Genomic DNA, 22,895 nt, shown 5'->3' on the forward strand with positions numbered 1-22,895 from the left:
CCCACTCTCAAAATTCAATTAATTAACATAACATATCTTAAGATCGGGCCAGCACAAAACTGAAGCAGACAAGATTCTAACAGTTAGTCCATATTTATTTCTGACTCAGACATATTCTTACAACTACATTTACATTAGCTGTAGAAATTGAGACACGTGTTTCTGTCATTAAGGAACTGAAACCAAATCATTTTGAGACACTTAGCTGCCCAGTGCTGTGCCAGTGGACTAATATGATTACGTCCACACTGGATGTGATCAGATTAGATTGCTTTAAACTGTGCTGGACAAAGCACAACACTATTAGACTGTATTCAGTAGTATTATATTCATTGTAGTGTGCTGAACAATGTAGAATATTACCTTCTTACATGGCTCTCATTTTTGCTTTCTAGCTAATCTAATCTTTCATATTGGATTATTTTACATTAAACTGGATTACATCACATTATTTTAGACAGATTCAATTATATTGTGGTATTAAACTGAATTTGACTGTCTCAAAGTGTGTTGGACAACACACATACTATCATCCTGCATGCAGGTGCATCCTGCACAATATTTTTTCAATTCAGTTTGAACCTACCTCCATGCCCTCTCATTAGAGGACTAATAGCTTTATTCTTTGTTACAGTTACCATTTGAAAGTTTTATTTTATTCTTGTCTTTAATCATACCTTAAGTTATGATCTGCTGGCTAATCCTAAATAATGATCTAGGTTAGATTACATCATATTTCTTTTCGCATTTCAATAGATTAGATTCAATTAAGTCCAATTACATCCTGTTCACATTGATTAGACAGAATTCGGTTATTTCAGAATAACTTTAGATTATTCTAGGCAATGTACATGCCTATTATCATGCATGTCTCTTTGTCTTACCTTTCTGGATGTTATTACCTTACACTTCAAATTAGAACAGATGAGGCCATGGATTTAACAAATTATCAACATAAATCTGGAATAAATTTGCTTTTTGTTTGTATATAAAGTGTTTATATTTGATTTATCTCTCATATAAGCCTGGTTTCAATCCTTGTACCAAGCTAATTTAGTTAATGCGTCAGTAAATTTGTAAAAAGAGAATGAAAGAAAGATGAGCTTTTTTTTTTTTTTTTTTTTTTTTTTTTTAATGTTTATTCATTTTATCAGATTAATGTTAGTAATTCTCGTTTATTAACTGGCCTCTGGCCTCCTGTCTTTTTGCAGTGGTCCCTGGGCAAAGCAAGTGTTATGATTTCAGGGAGTGTTTGTTTTGTCTTTTTTATCAGTTTTATTTACTTATTATTTTTTTTTTACCTTTTCGCTCATAGTTCGACCCAGAAAACCTCATTCGCTGCTATGGAGAAGAAGCCCTAGACTCAATCAGATGTGCAGGAAAAGCAAAGCACTTTATCGTTGTAATTAGGTGTTTTATGCTGATCCATGTCGCTTTTGTCCGTCACCCACCATTTCTCTGAAGAAAAGGAGGAAGGAACCGGAATCTTTTATTGTGAAAGCAGCACACAGGAAGTGGTTGTAGTCAGGCAATGATTAGCTGGCTAGCTCAGTTTTACTAAAATTCAACATTTGCAGCTGAGGAGAGACCCAGGTGAGATTGTTTGCACAACCTGCTACGGGTTTTTGAAAAAATAGTCGCTTCAGTTCTTTAGAGTCGTCATTCGTTTGGAATTGTTTCCGGCAACATTGAAGCGAGCGACGTTAACGTTAGCTAGTTAAGCTAGGCTCACAGGGCAATGGAGGCAAATATAGGGCATTTTATTTCCGTCGAAGTATTAATATTGGGCTTTTTGTTGATACAGGCTTTACGATATGTTTAAGAGCCATGTTTTTTGCCTTTTTGCTGTATAATTGGCATTCGTGTACACCAAACGACAGGGAGATTAGCCAGATGAAAAGCTTTAGCTTGCCACTCTGTTGCTAGGCAACAGGACTCCTCTGAGAGTCTGTGGTAAAGCCTGTAATTACATTAGTGTGGCAAAATCACACATCGTCGTTTGGTGAAATGCATGACGAAATGCTTTGCTCGTCTGCTTGATTTGCCAGTACTGAGATTACTATCTGCAGACAACTGCAGTAATATATTACCTGCTTGTCTCTTGTCTGATTAGGTATACACAGTAGGTACCATGTTGGTCCCCATATTCACTCTGAAGTTGAACCACAAGATTAACCCTCGCATGGTGACTGTTGGAAAATTTGATGGAGTCCACCCATGCCTTACTGCAGCCACGCAGGCTGGAAAGGTGAGGGAAATGAACGTTTTCACTGTTCAAACATGACTGTGGTGAGTTCATAATGAACAGAAAGTACATTGTTGCATTGTTGCTGTTTGAGTACATGATAATTCTTCCTTCTTTTATTTTCTCAGGTATTTAACTGCAAACACCCCACACATATTCCCAGGTTTTACTTACACACTCTTTCTCAGTGCATCTATTGTGCAGCACTTCCCCACACCCCCTCTGGACTTACGACCTTCCTTATTCTAATGCTTATTACACCTCATACTGTATATGTTTTCACCTCACCCCGTCTCTTTCTCTTTTAAAGGTTTTTATCCACAACCCACATGCTCGTGGTCAGAGACCTGTTACCTACAGACTGAGCCAGAGCACCCAAGACTCTGACATCTCCCTGCTCAACATCAACCAGGCCGTCACTTGTCTGACGGCAGGAATGCTGGGACCAAACACCACTGGGGACACACTGTTGGTGGGATCCCAGACCAACCTGCTGGCCTATGATGTCCATGACAATGCTGATATATTCTATAGAGAGGTGAGTGGAGCTGAGGAGAATAAGGGGAGGAATAAATTTGGATGTAGTGGTAAGTTCTACAAGATAATGTTGTTTTTCCTGTTTGGCCTCATGGTGGCACTGTTGTGTCACCATTACTGTGAATAAATGCGGGCAGAATGATGAAAAAAGTTGTCTATATTACCTTACTGTCACATTAACATGATGGTGCAGCACCTGGGTGACAGCTAGAGTGTGGAGCAGCATTTTCTTTCATACTCAAGGGTTTTCATGACAGCAGTTCTGGAAATGAGGATGAACCTGAGGCCACTGATGACAAGGAATTTGAATCTGTGGCATTAATGAAGCAGATTATTTAAATGCAGAACTTGAGCATGAGAATGATGTTTCTAGCTCTGATGACTGAAACTTTGAATGGGACAATCATTCAGTCAAGATACTGTCCAAGTAGCTGTCCCAAAAGAACTTGGGACTGATGAGGAAGCCTCATTTAAATATCTGCCTCCACCGTGCAAATAGTTTTCCTGACCAATTTTCCAACTTGGGAAGCCAGAGGATGTTTTGCACTGTCTTGGAAAACTTTGGCCTTCAGCCACTGTGGCCATGGCTGGAGAAAAAGACAGAGCTGATGGATGCTCTGAAAATCTGTCGTTTGTCCGGAGACAGAGCTGATTCAGCTGGGGACATCCCACAGAAATGCTGGAGATGCTACATCTGTCCATTTATGAGCATAGCAGAGCATGCTAGGCTTGTCCTGATGAGCTCTCAGATTGACAATTGAAGGGATGATTGACGTTTGGTTGTAGTATTAAGGCAATTTCATCGAAATTACTAAGAACTAATTCGTTGCAAAAATAAGAATCCGCTCCCCACTGTGCATGTCTGCCAGTTAATTTTAAATCCTTAATTACAAACCAGTTTGTGTCTCTTTTCCGTGGATCTGACATTCTCCATATACCCTCTCACCAAAACTTTGCTCTGCGCTCCATAAGAGTGGTTAATGTTATGAATATGATGTGGCTTGTCGCTTATTAAAGGTATGTTAATAATGTTAAACAGAACATGATTGATGATAGCGAGCACACGCAGACTTTGTAATCTCTTTAGGCTCACCTCGGGAATCAGGTTAGAACCCATAATATCCCCAAATACAAGATCATTTTTCTTTGACAGTAACCCGTGTGAGGACCGCAAGCGAATCAGCCATGTCTGATTTTAATCCAAGCAGCTGTCTGCACCTGCTCTGTGCAGGCTCACAGGCCAAGCCATGATCTGAAGTGTTTCTTCACTCTTAAAGTCTATTTTTCGACCAAACGCACGTAAACACAAGGTGGATGCCCATTAAAAAGCTGAGCCAAGTGTGCCAGTAATGCACATAATCCACACTCATTTTTCACATCATTCTTGGCTCTAGACAGGAGCCTATTTGTCTGTCCTCTTGATTCCTTATGATTCCTTTCATCTTCTCTCCTCTCTAAGTTTAGCAAAGCCTATAGTATTATCAGAGGGAAACACTGTTTACAATGAGATCATTGTCTAGTTGTCAAAATAATTACAACCTGCTTGCTCAGGCTCAGAAAAAGCTTCCATCCAACACCCCCCACTCACAGCTGAACAATAAGATCACAGCCATGTTGCAGTGAAGACAGTCAGCTGTTTTTAAAGGTTTTCTCTGGGTGTGGGTGCAGGTGACGGATGGGGCCAATGCTATTGTGTTGGGGAAACTCGGTGATATTAAGAGTCCTCTTGCTATCATTGGAGGGAACTGCGCCCTACAAGGCTTTGACTATGAGGGCAACGACCACTTCTGGACGGTAAGAACTACACATTTTCATATCAGAATACATTACAGTCTGCTCTGCACTCAAGAAGTTTGTTTCATGAATAACAATATGACACACAGCTCAGAGACAGTGACACCTCATCAGAATGAATCATGACAAATCTAACTTGTTTGTCAAAGGCACACTTTCTATTGTTATAATCTGTTCTGTATATCCATCCATTTTCGAGCCACTTTCCAGTTCATTTTATTTAAGTGTATTATTAATTTTACATTAAATAAGTTGGCGCAATTTTTTGTCATTGTGATCATCATAAATCTGTGTCAGTATTAATCATTCCTTTAAATGGCTCAGTCAGCTAAATGAATGTATTTATGAAACATATTGTTTTTAGGTAACTGGAGATAATGTCAGATCTCTGGTGCTCTGTGACTTCACTGGGGATGGCAAAAATGAGGTAAGTCCTGACCGGCAGTCAGAGACACAGGCCATGTGGCCACTGCATGTGCAGTTTGGTTCCTGCTCAGGGGCTTTGTTTCTGGTCTTCTTCCCGTCTCTCCTGTTTTCTACAGCTCTCTTCTTCAAAAATATTTATCGTCGTATCTGAACTATAGAGCTGAATGAAAGATTCCTTCTCAGTGATATGGTAATTTGTTAAGAGATGCTGTCAGCTGTTGTGTACTGTGTTCACAGCTCTTGGTAGGATCGGAGGACTTTGACATCAGGGTCTTCAAAGAGGATGAGCTTTTGTCTGAGATGACTGAAAATGAGGTAAGTGGATGTAATTTATTTGACTTGTTTTAGGCTTGTTGACTTAGAAAATGCACACAACACTGTGTTTTTTAAATGCCTTAAATTCTTATTAAATTTGATATTGCAAATGAGTGAAGGATCAGTTTGTGGTGAAGAAGCCTGACGGAGCACTGACGGAGCTGCTCAGTGCTGTCAGAGTGAACAGCATGGGGCGGGACACGTTCCCCTCAGGGATGATAGCTTAGCCATCACCCTCCATCATGACAAGTTTTCCTTCTGTCATTCTCCATGCAGACAGTAACATCACTGTGCCATATGCATGGCAGCAGGTTTGGCTACGCCCTGGCCAATGGCACTGTGGGAGTTTATGACCGCACTGCCCGCTACTGGAGGATTAAGGTACCACAATCATATCGTCATCATAATATTTTTTCCCTCTGAAAGCTTTACTTCTATTTGTTCCTCTTGTCACACAAACTGTTTGATGTCTCGTTACATGTCCTTAATCATTTGAGTCCGCATGAGCATGGGATTTGAACTGATTCACTCCACTCTTTGAAGGCTTTTTTACGCTCATATCTTAAATGTAAAGTGCTGCAATTGCTTTTGAATAATGTGTTTTTTTTCTCTCCTTTCAGTCTAAGAATCATGCAATGAGTATCCATGCCTTTGATCTGAACGCTGATGGGGTAGTGGAGCTTATCACTGGCTGGTCCAATGGAAAGGTCAGCACACAACGTCTCACACTTCACAAATGTGATTCGTCATTAGATTGTTGGACACAACAACTCGTTAATTTCTGTTGTATCTCCAGCTGCTCTTCGGTCTTCAATTACGTTCTCCTTTTATTTCAGATTGATGCTCGCAGCGACCGCACAGGCGAGGTCATTTTCAAAGATAACTTCTCTTCCTCTGTGGCCGGAGTCGTGGAGGGAGACTATAGGCTGGATGGACAGCAACAACTTATCTGCACCTCCGTCGATGGAGAGGGTATGTTGTTTGGATGTGTCTTCCTGTGTGTTTTTGCATACATGTGTACATGAGAAGACATGTTGTCACTGGTTGTCAGAAGGATTAAAGAATGCGTGTGTGTTAATGCACGTTCACAAAGGCTAAGCTAGGCCAAATCAGACAAAAACTATACAGAATTTTGTACACCTTTCACCTAGTTTACCCAGCAGATCAAAATTTGCACTTCCCAAATACTTGAGATCATATTGAGATACCTTAAAAATAGAACAATGAATTTCTGTCAGGCCCAGTTGATCTTAATTCAGACAAAGCATTCTAATATGCTAATCAAGATTTGGGAGAATTAACCCTTGGATAAGGATGTCATCAGTGTTGTAAATGTGTATCTTGTAGTTCGTGGTTACCTGCCAGCCAGCAAGGACCTTAAAGGGAATCTCATGGACTCCAGTGCTGAACAGGACCTCATTAGAGAGCTCAGCCAACGCAGACAGAATCTGCTGCTGGAGCTACGCAACTATGAAGAGAATGCCAAGGTACATCTAATAATCAAACATCATATGTTCAAACATGAATGTATTCAGAAAGTTTTTTTCCTTGAATGTGGAGATATGTAGATTTCTGTTTTTCATTTTGGTTGTTGACAAGGTATTGTGAAAAATGACGGCTTGAGATTTGGAAACTAAACTTTGTAGATAATCACAGGATTCTTTATTGACATTGGGCTGCATATTATTGTATATGCTAACATCCACACAAACTGTACTGTGGTTTCAGGGTGTGTCAGAGACAAACAGTGGGATGGGTGTCATACCAGCCAACACTCAGCTCCAGACGGCGCTGTCAGTGAGACCTGCTACAGAGGCCCAGAAGGCTCATGTAGAGCTCAACATTTCAACACCAAATGGTAGAGCGTCTTAGCACTGAATCTAAGAATTTCAAGCATGTCAAGGACTGACTAAATGCTAATAATTCCCTCAATCTCTCCTCTATCTCCTCTCCAGAAACCATTATTCGTGCAGTGCTCATCTTCGCAGAGGGGATATTTGAGGGGGAGAGTCATGTTGTCCACCCCAGTGCCCAGAACCTGTCAGGCTGTGTCCGAGTCCCCATTGTCCCCCCAAAAGATATACCAGTAGATCTGCACATCAAAGCCTTTGTTGGGGGGAAAATTAGGTAGGATCTGTGTGAGTGAGGCAAGTGTGTGTGCTGTCGCATATTTGTCTGTTTAAATACCACCATGTCCCCACCGTATTTGCACTTTCTTTTTGTCCACTCCAGCACCCAATTCCACGTGTTTGAAATCACTCGTCAGCTGCCTCGTTTCTCCATGTATGACATCACGGTCGACTCCTCGGCTGCTCCGCCCTCAGGAAGGGTCACCTTCAGCATCAACGACCGACCACAGAGGGTAGGCTCTCAGAGTGTCTCTCATGAAGACAGAGAACAATAGGAAGAGTGATTCTGCTTTGTCCCACAGCATGTTCAAGACCACAGCATGCTGGGACATATTTGTTCATTTAAATCTCATCTCGTCTCTCTGGATCTATGTGTGCAGTCGTTTACATTCATGTGCATGCGTGTGTGTAGGTGGTGATGTGGCTGAATCAAAACTTCCTGCTTCCAGAAGGAGTCGACAGTCCTGACGTCACTTTTAATTCACTTAGAGGAGGGGGGCTGTTGTCCATCAGCATGGCCAGCAATGGACAGGTACAAATACAAGTTGTGCATTTAGCTGTAACCATATTTAAGAATCACTGGTTGTTTGATGTTACTTTTTGTGTACTTTCTCAGTCATTTTGTTTTTAATCAGCTACAATCAGTCTGTTAATTAACCCCTAACTTGGCCTATCAGATCACTCTGAGAACTGATGACATTGACCTGGCTGGAGATCTGGTCCAATCACTGGCCTCTTTCCTGGCAATAGAGGACTTGTCAGCAGAAGCAGACTTCCCCGGATACTTTGAGGAGCTACGTACTACACTCACTGAGGTTTGGCCATAATCGCACTGAAACCTCTGCTGTCATGAACATTTTAATCCACTAATATTCCAACATACAAGACACATACCTACCGTCCATCAGTACATGTACATCGACCTTTATGACTACAACTCTGAGTACAGCAGCACCCTTGTCAAGGCTGAGAAGTCAGCAAGCATATAAGGAATGAATGTCGTGACTGTAGATTGTTTCGAATGGGTTCAGAAAATGCTTAATTTTGACTGATATGTTTTCAAGGTTAGGTTTGCTTGAATTCAAGTATAGTCCTTGAAAAATGCTTGATTTTGAGGTTTTGAGAGTCTGGAAATTTATGTTTTAGGCACCTTGAAAGTGCTTGAAAAGTGTGGTTAGAAAACCGTAATCACAGACTGAAATTGCAGCCTTGACCTGTTTTTATATCCAACAGAAACATGTTTGTTGGCATTGTGGTTTAATTCTGAGTCTTAAATACCTGTGTGCTAGGTGGATGAGTTCCACTCCGTGCACCAGAAGTTAACTGCGGCTATGGCCGACCACTCCAACTACATCAGGAACATGCTGGTTCAAGCAGAGGATGCTCGCCTTATGAGTGACATGTGAGTTTCCACAATATCCACACAGTGACACTTTATTCAGTTACAGTCAAACACGTCAAGAACAAAGACACTCAGTTGTCAGTTTATTCGGTACACCAGGATGCAAGGTGGCATCATATTTCTGAAGAATGGCACACATCGTAGTATTGCCAACGCGGTGGAGGACTTGCATTTACTGAGGCCAAGTTGTATTATCAAAAACTAAAAATAAGGATCAGATATGCCTCCGTGAAGTCATATCTGATTTCAGATTCTTCAGGTAAACCTCAAGTAAATGTGCATTGTACATTGTTTTTGGTAAAATACATATGATATTACTGTCAGCATTGGTATTTACATACCATGCATACCGACCTTGACGGTAGCCTTGTCTGTGCACATGGCGACCAACTTTATCACCCAGTCATGCAAATCTGCATCATGGAAAAGCTTCATTCGTTATGGCCTGCGCAGTTCAGACAGCACCCATTTCAGTCAGTTTGAGGAAGTCTGAGGCAAACTCTCCACTGTTGGGCACAGAAACAGCCTAAACAGTCTCACGCTTGCAGGGTACACAAGGTCATATTTTAAACAACTGACGTTAAGCATTTCTGATTTTTGCCGCCCATGTGTACCTGCGTACCAGTTATGTGACCAGTCTTTATTTACCCTCTGGACCAAGCCTATTAGTCTTAGTTAGTCTTTTTCTTGCTCTGTCCCCACATTTTCTCTCATGGTTTTCTCTCTTGCCCTCTGTAGGACAACAATGAAGAAGCGTTACAGAGAGCTGTACGATCTGAACAGAGATCTGATCAATGAGTATAAAATCCGCTCTAACAACCACAATGCACTGCTGGCCTGCCTCAAGTCTGTCAACCAGGCCATACAACGGGCTGGTAGACTCAGAGGTAAGCCATGCGTCATGCCATACATCGTGTATGCGTCACATATATGTCTAAGACACACTCTAAAAACCACAAGGCCTTAATGGCTGTATGTGTGCTGACAGGCTCAGAGTCGAGTGTTTGTGTAGAAGAAGCTTTTTTTAATCACAGCATTGTTAGACTGCTTGCATATAAAGCCATTTGGGTCAACCCTTATGTGTTGTCACATCATTAATCTGTGTTGCTTTTCCTCCTCCTCCTCCTCCTCAGTGGGTAAGCCCAAGAACCAAGTGATCTCTGCCTGTCGAGACGCCATCAAGAGCAATAACATCAACGCACTCTTCCGGGTGATGAGAGCTGGCACTGCATCCTCCTGAGGGTGGAAGGAGGGAGAACGCAGGAATGGACATACAGATTGAGAGAAGAGGGATGGGCACAAAGACAACCGATCAGTACTGTAATGTTGGACTCTATTTTAAGGATGGCTGATGAATAATGAGCCTGGGATGAGACCTACACATGAACATGAAACGTAGAGGACACCGGTGGAATCAGGACGCTGTTGTAGCCTTAATCTATCTTTTTCTGTGATTTAGGAATGAGCAACAGCCTGGCAACAACATTTGGCACCAGCTCCATGATACATTCACTGTACTTGAAAGTCTGCTATAGTACAGATATCAAATGCTGACCATAGACTTAGAGCACAGGTAGTTCAGCTGGATGTGATGTTTTAGAGGAATTCATTTTACTTTATTAATGTGACGCTGCTGTCGAAAACTCGTGCAAAACAAACATTAGTCTTCTCCTTCAGCCGTACATTCACATCTGATAGCGTCAGCAGTTCAGAGAGAAAGAGCTGTTCCAGGTGATGTTGCACATTTGTCAAAGGAATGTTTAAAAAAAAAAAAGCCATCCAAACTGTTTCCACAATGACGTGAGGTTTTGTAGAAAATGACAGCGTCGGATCGGCACCCTGACCGTTAAACCCAGCCATGTTTAGAGAGAGCACAGCTGGAGCGACACAGAGAGCAGCTTCCTCTCAGATGGAGGGTTGTGCCATTGAAGTCAGTGGTGGTCCTGATAGCTCTGTGTGGCAGCTCACTCAGACTCTGCTCCCGGCGGTCGTGTGTTTGTGTGGTGTTTGTAGCCAAAGAAAACTGTTTTAAGTTAATGAATGTCGCAGAGGACCGATGCTGTGTGTTTAACTTGTTTACCTTTTATAGATTGCACACAGACTGTAAATGTAATTTTGTGTTTGTGGCAGATAAACTATTATTAAATCAACTTGTGTTTTGAAACTTGTGGAACTGTTAGTTGACTTTGTTGCAGTATCAGAAGAATTCAATGTGCTTCTCAGACAGTTTATTCTGACCTCTGGTTGGATTTGAATAGGGAAGCTAGAATTAGTGTGTATAATAACAGTGAAGCCAGTCCTCCTCTAAAAAGAGCAGCCTTCTAGCTTTCCTTTCTCATGCTGGAAATCTTTTGTCTAATGGTCTGAATGTCTCTTTCAACTGCAGAACAGATGATAAGCGGTTACAGCCAAGTTCCCCCAAAGCCAACAAGTCATGTCAGCTAATGATTATTTGCCCTGATGTTTATTTATCAGGGCGATGTTACTCACTATTCACAGCTGTTTTATTCTGGCAGCCACTGAGCAGCTGAGCTGCAGCAATCATAGGTGGATTCTTTGCTCAAGGGAGCTAATTTCCAATCACTAGACTGTTTATGTTTTAAACGTATCTGGCCAGGTGTCTGGTGTTGTAAAAGTCCAGTTTGGAGCTCAGAAAATTTACAGCTGAATTTCTCAAAGGCACCTAAAGTCCTACCAAAGTCCTCTCAGTCGAGAATTATTTCCCCTGTGTTCTTCCCCCCGCCTCACGGAAATGTGGCAGAAGAAGAGTTCCACTGACTTTTCCCAGTGCGCACTTTGTCTCAGTATGTTTTGCACACGGCAAACATCACGCAGGCGCAGCCGCTGTTCACTCACTACAGAGGGCCCTCACAAGGTGTGGCTCTGTCAGAACAGCATCCTTCCATGGTCCTCCATAGAGTGGCTGCGCAGCGGCATTTTGGGCTTCTCTGTGCCCTTTCATCCTTCACCTGTTTCTGTATGAACATCAGAGTGCTCTCTGACTAATTCAGTTTTACACATGCTTGATGCTAGATTGTGCTGTGTGGAGGGAGAGTTACACCATGCGCCTCATTTTTTTCCACTCAGGGCTGACATGGTGTTAACCATGGGCACTGACTACATCAGCTTCACCTGTAACCCAATAGCAACAGCTCTGTGAGGGGGAAGCCTATATGAAATAAAACAGTTATGTACTGTAACTCCAGATTCTATGAGTATAGATGTGGCTCTCTAAGATTTAGGCCCTCAGCTCCACCAGCTTTAGCCAAAGAAAATACTGGCTTTTCAGAGCAACGCTCAGGCCTGATGATGTTGTTGTTTTTACTGTACGTGAAAACCTGTCCGCCCATGTACCAGTGTACATGGGCGGGAAAGAAAATCTTCACAATTGCACATGTGCGTCAGGATAAACCCAATAGTGACAACTCTTGCAGTTAATTGTTAGTTACAATACGTAACATTTTACTTGTTAACTGCACACAAGGTTCAGTTCTGTCATATGCCTGCAGCCATGGCTTACATTCTGCCAGTATGTGGAAATAAACAACCTGACAGACTGTGCCACATCAAAAATCAAGAAATTGTAGCACAGAATGTATTTTTCCATACAAAAAAAAGCATTTTAATGTGAACTGTCATTTGTGTTCTATTATGATTATGTTGTGGTCTTATTGCGAAAGCTATTTTACTGTGGAGTTTATGGTGTCTTTATGTATGGAGCTGTAGAACAAAAGAATTCCCTCATGTGGTATAATACAGCTGATCTGAATCTGCTGCCATTTATCTTGGACACGGTGATGAAAGGAGCCAAGCTGTCAGCTGATCACCACCTGGGGTCAAAACATACTGAAAACTATTTTAGGACAATGTTTTCGGCAGAGAAGAACTTGCTGTAAGCTGTAAGTCATTACAGTATGTGTTCCCCCCTCCTCTTATCTCTTTTATTTCATCTTATGTGCAGCTTTTTTTTTTCTTTCGAAGTGTTCAGTTGAAATGATGAACGAGTGAACGACTGAGGAAGGAACACGCTTGTTTTCTTGTTCTGCCGTTGTTGTTGGTCCCAAGCTGACAGTCTCATGTCATCCTATAATGTGGATATTGACAAGTTGGGATAAAGATAAGAACAATGCAGACTAAAGACAGCCACTAAATTAAGCCTCCCTTTCTCATCTTCATCTCATCTTCCTCTTGCCTCTCCTCTCTCTTGGTCTCCTCTTCCCGGAGAGCCAGGCCCAGAAATCAACGACACTGCCATTGAAGTGGAGGGCATAAGGCTCCTCTGTTAGAAACCATTGACCACTGAAGTCTCATTTAGCCATACAGTCTATGACCAATACCCAGGATCTGTGCCACCTCTATGGATTCTGTCTCTGGCCTTGAGCTCCGACTCCCTCGCGGAGACAAACCAGAAAAAGACATGTCTCCACACTCTCCACTTTTAGTTGTGTGTCTCTTTCTTCCTGTTCCATCCTCCTCAGTTGCTGTGTTGGCATAAGTTGCTCGCTCCAGTTTAAGTCACGTGGTCAGTCGAAAGGCTGAAGATGCTACATTCAAGTGCTCCTGGTTATCTCCACTGCTGACTACAATTTATGGCTCATAAATCTTCATACATTCGAGTGACTTACTTTGGATTGACAGACTAGCTAGAGAATGAACACTAGGTATGTTAAATGGTTTATTAGGTATATACTATATACTGCTTTTGTAGGTTAATTTATATTGATGTCCGCTATTCTATGCTGCACTTCTGAATTGTCCTCACTTTTCAAACCTGGAAGCTCTCTCCACCATTCATACAATCGATGATACAGATATACACATTCTTGCAGTGTTTTAACTATTATCATCATTTTTTCACTTCTTTGGCAAATATGTGAAACCAAAAACTGACTGCGCAGTGATAGATAATTCCTGAATACCTCAGCCAACATGAAAATGAAGCATTCATTTTATTGCTATTGCTAATTAATTTGTAATTTTCAACCCTTGCAGTTTTTTCGTTAATGGGGAAGTTTATATTCCCGACAGTCCCTGAAGGCAACCATGAGCGCAGCGGCTCGTAAAGACGGGCTCAGCTCCAGGTGGCAGACACACACACACAGGGGAGTGTGACATGTTACATCTCCTATCCTTCCTCACAGATACACACTCCTGGATACAGCAAGGACCACCGTCTCCATCTGTTCTCAGGGGACGTTTGTCTTTGGAAAGTTCAGAAAACTTTCGAAAAGTGCGCGGAGTCGAGCCTGTGATGGACTTGCAGACATCCACGGCACAGATGTTTTCAGTTTGACCCCCTCCTCCTCCGTCTCTTCTGGTAAGTTTGAATGAGCTGCATTCACGAGGGAACATTACATACGTGCTAGGATTTAAAAAAAAGCAGGCAGGCTTGTTTTTAATGCTGTAAAACACGCGGAGTGTATCTGGTGAAAACTGACAGGCCTACTTTGTGTGTAAAGTTTGCGGCGCTAACGGCCCCGCTCGTCTGGAATGTGCGCTCTTTGACAGAGACGAATAGCTGTGATTAGGTCACAGGGAATTTTCTGTGGCAGCGGTATTTAGGGATGTCTGCTGAATGCTGGGACACAATGTTCTTTGAAATAGTGGGTACCCTCATGTTCACTTACATAAGCCTCAAAACCCTCCCACTCCTGAGCGCTGAATCGATGGGAAATTTCAGAAACAGGACTTCAGTCGCCAAATTTACCATGTGCACGTGAACATGAGCTGGTGACAAAGCGCAGCGAAGCAAGAATGTTAATTAAAAGGTTACTTTAAACAAAGGAAAATACATTGATTATATACATTTGAGAATAATAAAATGTGGTAAGCTGTATAGAATTTGTACGCAAGCTAGGACTGCTTATGATGGGTGGTGGGCGCTCGGAGGATGAGGGAGGGAGCCAGGATGTCTGGTGGTCCTGGTGCTGATGGAGCTGAACCTGCGGCTGGATAAAAACGTTTTGAAGAGGCATTGAGATGAGGTGTGATGGGTCTGGGTTTGGCATCATGCAGACCACTCACAGGCACTTGATCCTGTCCTGTGAGCTGCCTGGCTGTTTGCATGATGCTGTGCCTAGTGTGGGCAGAGGATGTGGGGTACCACACAGTGATGGAGGAGGTGAGGACAGTCTGTCTGCAGAAGTGGGTGCAGACTTGCAGGGAGGAGTTCATGTACCGGACAGTCTGAGGGGGAACATCCTCTGGTGAGCTCGCTTGGTGACATGAGACGAGTGTGTCTTCCTTTTCAGCTGGCTGGTGATTGTGTCCCCAGAAGCTCCCCTTACAGCTGTGTTGTTGATGAGTAGTGGGCAATGTGAAGGTGTTTCCAGATGTCCATGAGTATCTCCACCATCTTGCTGAGCTCCATCTTATTCTCAGTACAGCATGCCACAAAAGAGATTTAAACAAGATGAGAGGGTTTTCGAATCAGAGCTCAGACCTCCAGCACATTTTATCCTCCCTAAAGCAAAATAATGGAAGAAGGGACAAGCAACAACATCCTCTTTACAACAGGCAGCATCAGAAATTCATTAAACTGCATTTCAAATTCACTTCAAATCACCCCACTTTCTCTGTTATATTTCTGTTGTCCCACTTTGATCCCTGATTGTTGGTTTTGTCCAGGATGCCCGCACCCATTGGTGCCTGAGAAGAAGGTGAGGATGGAGGCAGACATGACGGACATCCATCCAGTGATATGAGTGGCATGTACGGCACCAAATCACTCTAAGTCGCTTTCCCCCAGTGCAGCTTTTTAGCCCCATAGGAAACAGGTGAGAGCACAATGAAAAAAGCAGGAACATCAGGCATGTATTTCTGCAGACAAACAGTGCGGTTCCAGGTGATATTTAGCAATGCAGCGTGCGTTCCTGTTCAAAACTTAACCGACGTCTGTGTCTTTAGATGATGCTGAGGAAGATGGTGACGATGAGGAGGATCCTCCATGTGAAGGGAGATGTGATGTGCACGATGCTGCTGCTGGTGCTATTCTGCCTGCTGCTCTATGCCCGCCAGGTAAGGCTGGAACCAACCACAGCGGAAGAGGACGATCAATATTTTTACATGAGTCTTAACTAGACAATGCAATGCTCTCCTTCTTGAAAAGTGCAGCCGTCCACTCTCCGTGTCCTATCAACTCCTACCCTTGTTTCCAGGTCGTGCTGTCCTCTGGGTGGGACAGACCGATGTGGAAGCTGGAAATCCATGGCTCCACCAGCTCCAGTAGGACGCTGCTGGGTGCCAGCGGGGCCAGAGGAGGCCAGGAGTCTCCAGGGGTATGACCTGATCTGCTTCAAGTTATGAATGTGTGTGCGTGTTTGCATGCAGGTATAAGAGTATTATGAACCATGTGTAATGTGAAAGGTGCTGCTTGTAGTGATAAACTCAAGAGAGTTATCACCAGCACAGTTAGCAACTCTCCACTGGAGCGTTAAAGAGAGATATCTTTCTCTTTAACGCTCCAGTGGAGAGTGAGTATTAAATTGTCTGGGTGTCAGAAACAGCTCCAAATGAATGCTAGTGTCGCTCTGTGTCTGGTGGGTGTGTAAATGGAAACTGTTTACTCAGATGTTCTTCATAATAACTTTATAATGTGATAAAATGTGGTTAAAAAATTCTATTGATGCAGCCAAGATCAACCATGTCAGGACCCACTGGTGCATTACTGGAAACTTTTGCATGGATCGGCGAGAGGTCGACAAATAGTAACCAGGTGTCGACTGAACACACTATCGACATCATTGCATCTGTTATGAGCAGGACATGGAACTGAAAAATAAGTGTGATGAACCCTGTACGTTGTCTTGTTTTGAGAGTAAAACATGACTTTATTATTCTTTTAATTCAGCTTTTCAGTACAGCCACAGCACAGTTTAGAAGTTAGAAACAGTTGGTGTATAATGAAGATTACTGATCTGTAATTTGAGGTGGGTTTGTAATATATCATATGCGTTCTAATGCTAGATAAGGTAACTTTAACCTGATTTGGAGAAGGTGACTGCTGTTAGAAGCAGCAGCTGTAGCAGGTGAAGGCGGAGATGGAGACTGCGGTACATGTGAGGGAGGATTATTTGACAAATCTGTGAAACTGGACTCAGACTGAGTGTGATCCGCTGACCTGAAGCTGCTACGAGAAGGTCACTGTTTGTCAGTCTGGCACTCGTTTCTAAGATGAGCACATGATGCTCTCATCGAGGGCAGAGACATTTTCACGTCTGCTGCTGCTGTACACGATGTGCTGCGTTAATATTCACACTGCATATGTCGAGTGCGTCCGTGTATGTACACACCATATGTTTGTGTTTACGGTTGTGTGAATGTCCATCTGTGCTGATTCACAGAGGGTCCAACACATTTTATAGAGAACCAGGAAGAGATCAACATGAAACAGTGTAAACAGAAATTATGATGCTGTTTTTCAATGTCAATTTCATTTGAGCTTTTTAGGCTTCATATTTCTGTTTAGCACTTTGAGGTTCTCAGAAGCCTTTATGTGCATAAATTGATAAGTTATGTGCTCATAAATACATACAAATAATGATATTTACTCGTTATAATAAATGTCCTATTTCTTGCATCTCACATCATGTCTCCTAATTAGCAGTCCCCATCCAGCCCTGCAGAGCCACAGCTGCCTCCCTGCAAGCCCCAGCCCAAATCTAAATCTCCTCAGCCCAAGTCCAAACCTCAGGTCAAATCTAAGGGGAAATCCAAGTCGCGACGGAAAAACGTTGTGCCAACTAAGACCGCCGCCAAGCCCCTGCCCACAATGCCGCCATTTGACTTTGAGGGCTATCTGAGAGAAAAGGACAACAGAGACTTTAAGCTGCTCATAGACCAGCCAGAGAAATGTCACATTGGAGGAGCAGAAGAAGAAGAAGGAGGAGGAGGAAGTAAAGGGTCTACTGCTGCTCCCTACATGCTCATTGCAGTGAAATCTGTCGCTGCAGATTTTGATAAACGTCAGGTAAAATATGCCATCTATTAGCATGTAGGTCTTTGCCAAAACATTATGTGTTGCTTGTGTAAATATATTTGCTGTGAATCAGCACAGAAATTCTGCTGTATTTTGATAACTAATTCTTTAAGTTTAAAACAGCTCTGTAAAAGCTAGATCTATATGTTCATATGGACAGCCCATTTCTGCCTCAGGAGTTGGTGGAGAGTAAAACCAGAGGACTAATGTGAATTGCAGGACACATTGATCATTGACACTTTCACCTTGTGTCCCTGGGTTCCTCCGGGGTTACACCTGTGTGAGGACTGCTGTGTTTCTATGTCTGAGGCATTCGCAGGCATCCGTAGCCTTCGTGCCCCTAAGTGTAGACAGGAGAGTGAATATTGGACTTAAGTTTGTCAGGTGGACATGAATACATCTCCAAGTAAATGCTAATGCTGATTCATACCTGCTCAATGTGTAAATATGTCCAAAATAAAACAAAATAATCTCTTTCTCTGCGCTGACTTATCCTCAGGTGGTGCGTCGGACCTGGGGTAAAGAGGGACTTTTCCAGAATGGTGTTTCCATCCGTACTGTTTTCCTGCTGGGGGTTCCCAGGAATCGGACCGCTCTGCCTCTGTGGGATCGGCTCCTGACCTACGAGAGTCAAACCTTTAGAGATATCCTGCTCTGGGACTTTGAAGACACCTTCTTCAACCTGACACTGAAGGAAACTCATTTTCTGAAATGGGTTAACAGCAGCTGTCCCAGTGTCAAGTCAGTGTTTCTTAAACTAAATCAAGACTTGATCTGTTTCCCTCCTCATGGGACTTATATCTAATGCTTTCCCTGTTATCCTTTCTCACACAGGTTCATCTTCAAGGGTGATGCTGATGTGTATGTTAATGTGGAGAATATACTGGAGATGCTGCAAGGTCAAAAGCCAGATGAGGATCTGTTTGTGGGTGATATTATTATCCATGCTAAACCCATTCGTCGGCGCAGTTCAAAGTATTATGTGCCAGAGTTTGTTTATGGCGTGGGTTTGTACCCTGATTACGCTGGAGGAGGAGGGTTTGTCATGTCAGGACATACGGCTCGGAGACTAAGCTCTGCCTGTGAACAGGTACTTCAAAGTTGGACAGTTTTAATATAATGTCTGTTTTTAAAATCCTTTGATCTACGCATTATTTTATTTGCTTCCAGGTGGAGTTGTTCCCCATCGATGATGTCTTTTTGGGAATGTGCCTCCAGCTGATTGGTGTCAAGCCGTCACGCCACCAGGGCTTTCGGACCTTTGGAATTCCCAGACCCTCTGCAGCGCCCCACCTGCAGACGTTTGACCCCTGTTTTTACAAGGAGCTCATGGTTGTTCACAGCCTCAACGTTCCTCAGATCTGGCTCATGTGGAACCTCCTGCACGACCCCAAGCTGAACTGCCACAATAGCACCAGCCCGACGTCCTGGCCCTTTAAGTGGAAGGGGCGGATGAGCGAAACTGAGGGAGAAGAGACGGACTACGGTGAGAAGCAGGTGTTTGTCACGCATTAGTGACTCTCTGCTGGGCCGAGTGGCGTCTGCAAGAGCTCTAGTGAGAACAAAATGGTTAGAAAGCAGGATCTGTGGCCAACTTGGCAACAAGACCAACGAGGTTTTTGATGTGTTCAAAAGCACAGTTGAGTCATATGAGACTTAACCTAAGCTGGCAGATTTTCTTTGGGGAAATGAATTGGCATGGGCCAGTTGTGCTTCAGATTTTTCACTAAGGAAGCCCAAAGAGAATTTAGGCTTTGGCCATCTGTGTGTTCATAGAGAGTGTGTGAACAACCACACAAGACCTTGATTTGCAGACGAGATTGTGTGGACTCTCTGGACTTTTGCACGTGTCACCCACAGAATGTAATATTTTCTAATTGTTGACACAGTGAGGTCCACAAGGTCGACATAAAATGTGGTTAGCTGGTTTAACCCCATATATGCATGCCTGAGACAACAGCACTAATAATGTTCTGGCTTTCATTGGACTGTGTGGACAGCCAGGGCCGCTTACGGCTGTGTGGACTGCATGAGTGGAAAGACAGAAGAGACTTTATGTCTTCTCGTTGTGCATCACTCGCAGAGATGTACCTCACTTCCTTATGCTGGATAGAGGCACAAATGGACGGTCGCATTATCTGCTGTTCCCTGGAGGAACAATAACTGAAGTCTAAATGGAAACCAGCTGCACAGAGGGAACCAGCTGGAACCATAGCACGCGCGCACACACACACACACACACACACACACACACACACACACACACACACACACACACACACACACACGCAAAGTCAAAGGAAGATCAATTTATTTGAACAGTACGCTATTGGATACTCAGCATTGCTCAGCATTGTTTCCAAGCTTTCCAAGAAGACAGGGAAAACCCCCCAAATCCTGAGTCCGTGAGGAAATTGGGAAGAAATCTTGGAAATAGCAATTCAAAGAGAGGTCCCTTCTACACGGATGGCTGGTGTTCAACAGGATCTAAAGGAGGGAAAAGTTCGAGTGTTGATACAGAACATCATAACTCCAATTGATTACCTTCATTTTATTTGTTTTTGTTATTTATCCAGGTTCCTCCCAGTGATTACTGTGAGGGAGAGGATCCAGCAGGGCACACAGCAGACAGAAGTCAGGTGAGCTCTAGGGCCTCAGCAGGATGAGAAACAGAGTTGACAGGATCCAGAGCAAAGAACGGACATTGCAGAGAAACACGGCACGCTATAGAACACATCGTAAATGCTGTTAGAACTCGTCAATGCACTTTTATTATTTGTGATGCTGTTCCGACTGTGGAATGTTGGGAGGACCCTCCCTCAGTGTCTTACTTATGGAGGTGGCCTCAGGTAGGTGGCGGGCTGAGGTTGAGCGGTGGCTGCTCCATAGGGTTTGTGGCCAGACACATGTACAGCAAGGTCTTAACCTCTGAAAAGCAAGAGAGAAATCAGGATGGCCAAGGTGTAAGTGGGCGGTTGCAGTGATACAATAGAAAAAAAATCTGAAGAATAGAATTTTTTCCTGTGTGTGCATGTGTGGGTGGGTGGGTGTGGGTATCTTATAGACAGTGCACTGTTAACTTGAATGTGCCTTTGGATGAAGTCCGTGGTGATAAAGGGCTCGTGTCCACTCAGCAATGAATAGAAGAGCACGCCCAGCTGCCAAACAGTGGTGGGACGGGCCCAGTATGCCAGTATTTTCTCCTGAGTCTCAACAGGGTTGAAAAGCCTCATAAACAACACAATGATGATAGTGTAAAATATGGCAATAATATACCAATAAATGAGCTCCACGTGGTTTTTATTCATGAACTCAGAGGTCCAGTCACACCAGCATTTAAGACAAAAAGGGTTTTGACAGGAAATCTGTTCATGTCAATGGAATAGATGCAATTAGTGGATTTTTCAGTGGTGCTGAAGTAAATCCGCACTAATCTTTTGTATGAAGTGTTATTAGCGTTATAGACTAAATAGCGAACTGTCTTGCTGACTTTTGAGAGAACACAGAGCTGGAGAGTCTAAGTGGGAGGACGCTATCGTAGCTTGTGAGTTGTGTTGCACCACTTTTATTTCACCACTTCTGTCAACTGCTTCATGAAACAAGCTGCTTTACAGACCAGTTATTTTACAGCTGTTAGCTCTTTTGAAAAACTCTCTGTCCTGTCAGCAAGAGCTAACTTTCAGCAAGAGCTAGCTTTCCAACTGTGTGACTGGCTATTACATGTTCTTGGCTGACTATCTTGTTAGCCGTTAGCTTTCCAGCTACATTAGTTCATCAACTGCAAGAATTTTCTTTGTCACCCAATTTCCAGCACCACCTATTTTGCAAAAACTTGGCTGTGTCACTTTGTTGTGTGACCAGGCCTTGATGCTGTGCATTGAAATTTTAACCCACCAAATAAAAAACTGTGATAATAAAGAGTTTCAGCTGTGGTTGAATACAATCCAAAAAGCTGACTCAAAGAAACATTCTTTGTCCAGCTTTGGTACCTTTGCGTCATCTTCATTAAGGGATCCTCCACAGGAAGGAAGGAGCATCAGTAGAGGACTGGTCTTTCCAAAACCAGTATTAACTACTGGTCCAGCAGGGACACAGCAGTGGATTGTCCAGGTGATTCATTCACATCAGATCAACTTTCTAACCACACAGCCTCACGGGGAATGTGCTTGATGCCCAGCTGCAAGACAGAAATACAAATAATTTGGTTGGTGCTTTCTGGGCATAGGTCAATGTTATAACGTGTGTGAACATGTGTTTGTAAAACTTGCTGATAAACGGTCTGATTTGATTTTCTGAACTTTGGCCAAGAGAGCGAGCTGATGGCGCTTGTCCTTGAAATCATCTTAAAACACAAACACATTTTTCAAAAAACTTTTTTTTTTTTTTTTTTTACATTTCTACTTCCAAACCTTTCTTGTTTATGTTAAACTTTTTTTTGTCCCTGAGATCAACATGAAATAACATGGCGTCTAAATCAATGAATTCAAAAGTCCCTTGTTGTCCACTAGCAGCTTACCCCTGCTCCTGTTTCTTCCTTGGCTGAGGCGCTGCTGAAGTGAAGTGAAGTTCTGGCTGAAGTGACCTCCATTGTCGTCAGAACTCACATCCTCCATGTCAGTGCAGGATCCAGAGGTGCTGGGCTGACATTGAGGACTCGGAGCTGCAACTCATCCTCTCTTCAGGTGCCTCACCATCATCACTCTTGTCTTCATCTCCATGGAGGAGACGAGGGTGATGGTGATGCTACTGTACACCTTGACTTCTTTTCAGGTGCTCTGGCATCAACACCGGCCTTCCTCTTGCCATTCTGGATCCTTCCATCCTCCGCTTGCATTCCTCCATGATCACCACCTTCCTCCTTCTCACTCTGACATCCTCCTGCATGTTGTTGCTGGGGCCAGTGGAGTCAGGGTGATGATGCCTCTACCCTGAACATCAGTGGCATTCCCTTTTTCTTTCTCCAGTACACTAAAGTACACTTAAAGTAGATCGAAAATACTCAACAAGTATGTAAAAATACACTCATGGCTTAATGTTAGGATGACTAAATTACGAGTGTTAAGAGTTAGT

At 43.1% G+C, this 22,895-nt stretch overlaps 2 protein-coding genes across 4 annotated transcripts; both read left to right on the forward strand.

Annotated features, from left to right (window-relative positions):
• Nucleotides 1–1,491: 1,491 nt before the first annotated feature.
• On the forward strand, nt 1,492–11,019 carry bbs2 (Bardet-Biedl syndrome 2). The gene is made up of 18 exons (XM_070971985.1): nt 1,492–1,593; nt 2,114–2,248; nt 2,556–2,783; nt 4,451–4,576; nt 4,941–5,003; nt 5,240–5,317; nt 5,594–5,698; nt 5,938–6,024; nt 6,154–6,289; nt 6,665–6,804; nt 7,046–7,175; nt 7,273–7,444; nt 7,550–7,679; nt 7,859–7,978; nt 8,124–8,261; nt 8,736–8,848; nt 9,587–9,735; nt 9,982–11,019. Exons 2-18 carry the CDS (start codon nt 2,132–2,134, stop codon nt 10,086–10,088), a joined length of 2,139 nt encoding a protein of 712 aa, XP_070828086.1. The 5' UTR covers nt 1,492–1,593; nt 2,114–2,131; the 3' UTR covers nt 10,089–11,019.
• A 2,916-nt stretch (nt 11,020–13,935) lies between these two features.
• On the forward strand, nt 13,936–20,839 carry b3gnt9 (UDP-GlcNAc:betaGal beta-1,3-N-acetylglucosaminyltransferase 9). 3 transcript variants are annotated; one of them, XM_070972366.1, is made up of 9 exons: nt 13,936–14,165; nt 15,476–15,624; nt 15,755–15,865; nt 16,006–16,125; nt 17,451–17,816; nt 18,325–18,566; nt 18,660–18,915; nt 18,996–19,322; nt 20,402–20,839. In XM_070972366.1, the coding sequence occupies exons 3-9, from the start codon at nt 15,755–15,757 to the stop codon at nt 20,489–20,491; spliced, it is 1,512 nt and encodes a 503-aa protein (XP_070828467.1). In that variant the 5' UTR covers nt 13,936–14,165; nt 15,476–15,624; the 3' UTR covers nt 20,492–20,839. The 3 variants fall into 3 exon arrangements, with proteins under 3 accessions (XP_070828467.1, XP_070828469.1, XP_070828468.1); XM_070972368.1 differs by having other exon boundaries at nt 18,996–19,311; XM_070972367.1 differs by having other exon boundaries at nt 17,454–17,816.
• Nucleotides 20,840–22,895: the final 2,056 nt, after the last annotated feature.

The sequence above is a fragment of the Chaetodon trifascialis genome, chromosome 10, assembly GCF_039877785.1.
Source record: "Chaetodon trifascialis isolate fChaTrf1 chromosome 10, fChaTrf1.hap1, whole genome shotgun sequence".
Taxonomy (NCBI): Eukaryota; Metazoa; Chordata; class Actinopteri; order Chaetodontiformes; family Chaetodontidae; genus Chaetodon; species Chaetodon trifascialis.

What these genes read in the sequence shown, in the direction of transcription:
- b3gnt9 (XM_070972366.1), top strand. Translation starts at nt 15,755, where the DNA reads ATGATGCTGAGGAAGATGGTGACGATGAGGAGGATCCTCCATGTGAAG. An exon ending in CAGATTTTGATAAACGTCAG is followed by an intron (nt 17,817 to 18,324) that starts GTAAAATATGCC and finishes ACTTATCCTCAG; the next exon opens with GTGGTGCGTCGGACCTGGGG. An exon ending in AGCAGCTGTCCCAGTGTCAA is followed by an intron (nt 18,567 to 18,659) that starts GTCAGTGTTTCT and finishes TTTCTCACACAG; the next exon opens with GTTCATCTTCAAGGGTGATG.
- bbs2 (XM_070971985.1), top strand. Translation starts at nt 2,132, where the DNA reads ATGTTGGTCCCCATATTCACTCTGAAGTTGAACCACAAGATTAACCCT. An exon ending in CAGCCACGCAGGCTGGAAAG is followed by an intron (nt 2,249 to 2,555) that starts GTGAGGGAAATG and finishes TCTCTTTTAAAG; the next exon opens with GTTTTTATCCACAACCCACA. An exon ending in CACCTCCGTCGATGGAGAGG is followed by an intron (nt 6,290 to 6,664) that starts GTATGTTGTTTG and finishes TGTATCTTGTAG; the next exon opens with TTCGTGGTTACCTGCCAGCC.